General features: G+C 41.3%; 1 protein-coding gene across 1 annotated transcript; it reads left to right on the top strand.

Moving 5' to 3' along the window:
- Positions 1–358: 358 nt before the first annotated feature.
- rbp4l (retinol binding protein 4, like) lies at positions 359–1841 on the top strand (the record flags this gene model as incomplete). The annotated part of the gene is made up of 4 exons (XM_080528000.1): positions 359–475; positions 703–839; positions 1334–1446; positions 1618–1841. The coding sequence occupies 4 exons, from the start codon at positions 359–361 to the stop codon at positions 1839–1841; spliced, it is 591 nt and encodes a 196-aa protein (XP_080384126.1).
- Between the last annotated feature and the right edge of the window lie 5654 nt (positions 1842–7495).

Below are 7495 nucleotides of genomic sequence, written 5' to 3'. Positions count from 1 at the left end.
TAATACTGTTATTCTTGTTAACAAAATCTGTTTAATTAGGATATGTGGGCATGCAAAATTTGGACAGCCAATTTAGGGGCCCTATAAATGACATGACTGAACGATCATCACAAGAGAGGAGAGAAAGAAAGCAGCTATTTTGTGATGCCATTTTCCTCCATTGAGGATTAGAACAATGTCTCAAGAAATGCTTTGAATGTTTTTTGAACTTGAGAGGCAGACTATTTGAGGCTCTCTTCTATGATGACACCAGTATCTTGTCTGGTGTAGAGACCTAACCTCTACTGTGGCTCTTCTTCTGCGTTGCAGCCTGAGGTTGTACATTGATCCATTCTTTCTACCTTCTATATGGTACAGCATGGGATCCTCCAAGCTGGCCCTGCTGTTGGTCCTCCTGTCCTGCGTGGAGCATTGTTTGTCTGCCTCCTGTGTGGTCGACAGCTTCACAGTCAAACAGGACTTCAATCCCAAGAGGGTGCGTTTTGCTTGATCATGGATCACTCCATCTCTATAGTCGGTAGATGATGAGATCAGATAAATGTGGTCAGTGGAGGGTTTATCTAAAATGCACACGGTGTTTCTCACTCCTCTCTCTCTCTCTCTCTCTCTCTCTCTCTCTCTCTCTCTCTCTCTCCCCCTCTCTGTCTCTCTCTCTCTCTCTCTCTCTCTCTCTCTCTCTCTCTCCCCCTCTCTGTATTGCAGTATGCTGGGAAATGGTACGCATTCCAGAAGAAAGACCCAGAGGGACTCTTCCTTCAGGACAACATCGTGGCTGAGTACACCATTGATGATGATGGTTCCATGACAGCCATGACTAAGGGCCGTGTCACTCTCTTTGGGTGGGTAGGACATTGAGCTGAGAGAAATACTTGTTTATCTAGCAGATAACATAATGAGAGGATAACCTAGAGTCTGTACACCACAAGATATGACATTCAACGTCCATGGAAGTGGATAGGAATTATACAACATTTCAAGGAACTATTGAAAGTGTGTATAGATAGGCCCACTGGTAAACCGCCATAGGGCTTTATGAGTAGGATGTCATCTGCGCATAGCAAGACTTCAGAGAAAGCTTATTCACTTTTTGATGGATTAAATCGTTTTAAAATGTATCAAATGTAATTCATAATTGTCTGTATAAGTTATGACTTATAAGAATGCTATGAATGGGTTTGGACCTTCTCGGGTTGTGTGTGCTAATGTGTGTGTTTATAGGTTCTAAGTTGTGTGTGCTACCAGACTTGTGTTTTGGTTGGCTCTGGGTTGTGTGCTAACATAATGCGTGGTTATAGACTATTTGCAGTGTGTTCTAATGTACTTGTATTCGCAGGTTCTGGGTTGTGTGTGCTGATATGGCTGCCCAGTACACCGTCCCTGACCCCACCACTCCCGGCAAGATGTTCATGAACTACCAGGGTCTGGCCAGCTACCTGTCCAGTGGAGGTCAGTAGTACAAACACTGATACAGACATACTGATATATATATATATATATGTTACGGTACATGTGGGAATACGGTACATGTAAAAAACTATTTTTTTCTATATCACAAATATAAAAAACACATACATATACACATTCTGTACATCACATCCACACCTGTCTACACACTAGGTGACAACTACTGGGTGATCGACACTGACTATGACAACTACGCCATTACCTACGCCTGCCGCACCTTGAAGGAGGATGGGAGCTGCAAGGATGGCTACGCCCTGATCTTCACCCGCAACCCCCGTGGTCTCCCCCCTGCCATCCAGCGCATTGTCCGCCAGAAACAAGATGAGATCTGCATGGCTGGCCAGTTCGAGCCCGTCCTGCAGTCTGGAGCCTGTTAAAGCTGTTCTGTTTGTGAGGATTCCTTAAGCATGAGAGGAGGGCATCCATGGGCCGGCCACCACTAGCAGCACTGTAGAGATGCATAGACCATGTGTGAGTGGTGTGTGTGAATTGGGAGCATTGTGGACGTTGGTTGCTGTGTTGTATTACGCGTGTGTGTGTGTGTGTGTGTGTGTGTGTGTGTGTGTGTGTGTGCTTGTGTGCGTGTGAAAATAAACCTTTTCTAAGCAAACCTTCACGGGTTGCGTTCATGTTTGATCAGAACTGTGTTGTGCTTAAAGGCTATGCTAATAGAGAAACTGCGACTACTTCCTCCACACTGAGTTACATCTATGACACAGAGAATCAAGTCTGATTAGTAGTTGTACATTTCATTATTATATTATATACATTTAGGGCTCTCTGAGCCTTCTTAATTAAACTCACTGTACAATCCTGAAAACGCAGGTCCACTTAGAAGGCAGACGTCTGGGAGGTGTCAAAGTTCATTACTATTCTATTCTTCTAATCTAATCCATTCTGCAAATAATATGCAGTATGTTATGTTTTGTCATGAGTGTGTCTTTTATGATGTTGTTGTTTGTTAGTTAAATTGTTGTTGTTGGAGTTTAGTGTTCCCGACAGTCCCACCCACCACAGGCAACAGATTGCTGATGAAAGCCTCCTCACATAGAGTCTTTGTTAAAGCCACAGGTAAGAATATAAGTGGATTTAGCTGTTCAGTTCTGGCTTGGCTCAAACACAGGCAGCGACAAGGAGGAAATGGTCCAGGACAGATGTTCTGTGTATGTATGGCCCCGAATTATCAGTTGCAGATAAAGGCAAACCATAGTATCACAATCTAGGTTTCAACACTGCTTGTGTGGTTTGTTTTAAAGCAGAATATATTCCAGAATGTAATTTTCCTTTATCTACAATTAATTGAATTTGGGACCAAGAATTTCACATCTCACACAGGCTGGACCAGATGTGGTATTTCAGACCATATTCCCTACACTGCAGTCACACTGCAATGATAATTAGATTAATTCCAACACCTGGATAAGAGTTTACATCTCAGGAATCACATCAACATAACACAGCACAACAATCTATAGATTAACGCAGCCCAACTGAAGTATATAAAATAATGAATATCACACTCACTCACTCACTCACTCACTCCCTCTCCCTCTCCCTCTCTCTCTCTCTCTCTCTCTCTCTCTCTCTCTCTCTCTCTCTCTCTCTCTCTCTCTCACACACACTCACACACACACACACACACACACACACACACACACACACACACACTCTCATAATTAGAGCCATTACACAGAATAGCCACAGGAGTATGGATGCTTTCCACACATTCCACAGAATCAACACAACAGCTGAATTGCACTATTGCAATAATCTCGAAACTCGTTTCTGTGCAAGTAGTCTTCTTAGGTAGGCTTATGTTTTTTTCCACTGAGCAAACAATCCTGAGACTTTACAACATTGCCAACACCTGTGTTTCCCTATTTTGTAATCATTTAGATGTCCACAAACCTCAAAGTTGCAGAACATTACAATGGTTGCAAGCTTGTAAAGATACCGTACATGTGAGAAGTTCTTTTGAAGCACACTATGACTTTGATTCTAATTGGAGTTAAGTGTGGCTGCACTGTTATTAATGCTGTATAAACACAGGAACGAATGTGTATGATATACATACCACCTTATAAACCCTTTGATACCCTATATACAAGTATTACACAACTTATATCCATGCTAAACCATGATCATCCACTGACCAATTCTTCTGTTCTATGAACAGGATCAACATCATTCAAGAACTCCTTCCATTGTTTATTAGTGTGAGTTATGAGCTCTCATGATAAGAGACCCTGCCCTCTCGTGGCTGAATGTGTTTCCTTGCAGTTTTCTTCTGTCTGAGCAATTCACATCTCTCTGCTTGGTAACTCATGGTGTCATGATTCAAGGTGTAATGTAAAGAAAATGCACCCCCTTCCCCAACATTTCAAATATAATACCGTATGTAATTGTACAATAATTTATAAGTTTCACATCTTTGTACTAACTCTGCAAAATGACAGACCACCATAAATGTCTTGTTATCTTGATGCATATCACTTATACAGTCGTTGATACTGAGATCAAAGCAAGCACGTGGATCGACAAGCCAAGACTGCTCTTTGTCTGGGCTCTAGGTTGGATCCCTGTGCCAACTTGTGACCCTCTTTGAACCCAGTGGACACACTGTTCAGATGGATAATACCTCCCTACATTTTACTTTTACATTTTCTTACATTTAGTACATTTGACTAAAGTGCATAAAGTGATAGTAGCTATTAGCTATTGATAGTCATATTGACATCATACCAGCAATATACACTACAGTTTCATTGTCTAAGTTCTATCTGTAAATATGTCGTAAAAGATTTTTTTTTCTTCCTCTATCTGTTAATAAGTGAAAAATAAGTGTGGACATTGCACTTTAAACAATATAAATACAAATAAATTAGAACTGTCTAAACAAGTCTCTGAAAAAATGAAACATTATATTATTGATGGCCATTATCAAAGGCAAACTCAATGTACAAAGATGACAGTAGCAGCTGAAAGCAATTGGGTTCGATAGAACATCGGTGAGCTGGATGCAATCCTACTTAGAGGGGAGGGAACAGGTGGTTAGTGTGAACGGAACACTGTCCCCCCCCCTCCCAGTGACCTGCGGCGTTCCACAAGGAAGCATATTGGGACCTTTACTGTTCCTAATATATGTGAATGACATGTCATCAGCATGTGATTGCAATTTGTTCCTGTTCGCGGATGACTCGGCTCTGCTGGTCTCTGACAGGGACATATTGCAGGTGGAAAAAGCGCTAAGCACTGAACTGAGTAGAATCTGCATCTGGCTAGCTGACAATAAACTATCAATACACCTAGGTAAAACTGAAACCATCCTATACGGATCCCCATCTAAACTCAGAAAGGCTGTAAATTACAAAATAAAAGTGGGTAACATTACTATCACAAGAAAAGAGGATATTACATACCTGGGCTCCATCTTAGAGGCAAATCTTTCCGGAGATAAAATGGCAGCAAAAGTAATCAAAAAAGTTAACCATAGAACTAGATTCTTGTACAGGATATCCTCACTTGTCAGTAAAAACACACTGAGGACCCTATCAGGAGCTCTCATTCAATGTCACTTCGACTATGCCGTAACATCATGGTACTATAGAACCACAAAGGCCCAAAAAACAAGACTCCAGACAGCCCAAAATAAACTGGTTAGGCTTCTGCTAGGCCTCAACCCTAGGACACATCTAACCGCTGCTCATTTTTTGAGCCTTGATTGGCTACGAGTAGTTGACAGAGTGCAGCAGCTTGCACTGGGCCTGGTCTTCAAGATACGCTACACCACAAAGACACCCAAGTACCTGTCAACATACTTCCAAAAAGTGAACAACGTCCACACATACAATACCAGAGGAAGCTCCACGAACCACGTTCAACCGCGTTGCACCACAAACAAGGGGTTAAACTCGTTTGCAAACTATGCAGTAAAAATGTGGAACGCCCTTCCTATAATCTTAAAGGAGTGCAAAACACTGCCCACCTTCAAAACCACTCTCAAAAAACATTTACAGGAGGCTGCAATCCGTAACTGGACCCTCTAAATCAAAAATCAAATTAAAAGACCCGAACTACCCACTGTACATACTTTGTGTTTTGTCCCCCGCCCCCACCTGTGGTGTATGTCCCCACCTGTCCTACCCGCTGTACATACCTTATGTTTTGTTGTATTGTTCTTCCCATGATGGATGTATGTTTATCTTGTAGATAGTACTAGTTTTTTTTTTGTCTGTCTTACATGTAACGATGAATTGAGAATCAAGGACCCCAATTGAAATAAGCCAGTGGCTTTCTTGGGTTTTTATCCTGTTAGTTGACCTTGTATGTAATATGTACTTTCATGTACCTACTTCTGCAAATCTTCTAATAAAGTTTTCAATCAATCAATCAAAGCTCCGCAGTTAGAGCCGCAGCAGAAACACTGTCAGTATGGAAGCCGCAAGCGTGAGAGCCGCAGCAGTTTCGCCATGCACACGTGCTGCTGAGGTAGAGCTTCGTTGTGAACCAGGGGTTAAAGCCGGATTGGTGAGGGTCAAGGAGGTTAACAAATGGGTGACTTTCCCCTCTCTCTCTGGCTAACTTCATTCAAACATTCATACGTGCTCAGCCAAACAAACACTTACTTCTCTGTAGAGGAGTTAATGTGTAAAGGACGAGGTTTGATTATTCTGTTACTCCACAAGCATAGTTACCTGAGTTGGCATTGAAGCTAACATTAAAGAGCTTCAAGGCTATGAATGAATCTAGAATATAATTGAATTGAGATAATAAAATCAGACAAATCTAAAAAATCTAAAAATCTACAAAATCTAAAAATCTAAAATACTTAGTTGACAGTGGCACATTTGACACATGTTGGTCAATGAATGTAAACTTGAATATCCCAAAATAAAACAGTAAAAAATCTGTAATTTGACAGTATTCCTTTTTGAATATTCAAAATACATAATTATTAAATTTCAGTTTCACAGTTTATCAGCTTCTGAGTACCTTGAAACAATAATATTCCCCCACTCCCTCACTGTCACCCCATACTCTCCCTCACATCAGCGGATGCATCCGTATCCATGGTAACCACCCAGGCAGCTCCCTTCCCCTCCCCTCTCTCCTACTCTGATTGGAGGATAAGATGAGGGAGCCTGGATGACAATGAGGCTAGTATTTCCCATCATGCTTTGCCCCACCCGGTTGTGGAAAGGAACTAGGCTGGTGCAGAATGGATCTCTGAGCTGAAGAGACATGGCTGATGTTTCCTCTCCACACATCACAGCCTCCTTCCCTCGGGGTGAGTCCCTTCTCATCTCCTGGTCTGTGGTACTGCATGTGCTCTGCTCAGCTACGGAAACATCCCCTCCTTGAAGACTAGATAAGGCGGTTCAACTAAGAGTCTGGATGATGGATTTATTCATTCCTGGCCAGACAGTGCCTGCCAGTGTATTTAAAGAGGCAGAGCATTGATCCTACTTGGTTTGATGTGTTCAGTGTTTCTCCTGTAGAATTACAAGTCATCACAGCTAAAGAAATTCTACAGTGCTTTTCAAGAAAGTGGTGTTAAAGCTACATTGTAATTTGTGAAGCTGTTTTTGGATGAATGAAATCTATATATGAATATGATATTCTTTAAGAATATTACTTATATATGCCTCATGATCTTAATACAGCAGCTTTACACCATCTTAAACCAACACATAAGGCTGTTTTACTGTTTACCAACAACACGAACATAAACAAACACTGTGTAGCTTCATCATACGTTTTTAAACTCCCATGTTAACTCCCATTAATGTATCCCCATTCCTCAGCTTATGTGGTGGGGCTGACGTTTTTGTAGTTATTTAAATTATGAATTCTGGCTTTAATATATAAGCACATCTCAAACCACTGCAATGGTTTATACAGTATGTCTACATGTACAGCTGTGTGTTTGAGACATGTTTTATATTTAGGATGTAATTACAGTTCATGCATAACAAGTTAACTGCCCTATTCCAAAGTAGAATGAAGATACATTTGGTTTATTTTATACTTC

Source organism: Nansenia antarctica, assembly GCF_963989245.1.
Source record: "Nansenia antarctica genome assembly, chromosome: 4".
Lineage (NCBI taxonomy): Eukaryota > Metazoa > Chordata > Actinopteri > Argentiniformes > Microstomatidae > Nansenia > Nansenia antarctica.
Note: the sequence above shows the minus strand (reverse complement) of the source record. Positions and strands in the feature narration are given on the sequence as shown.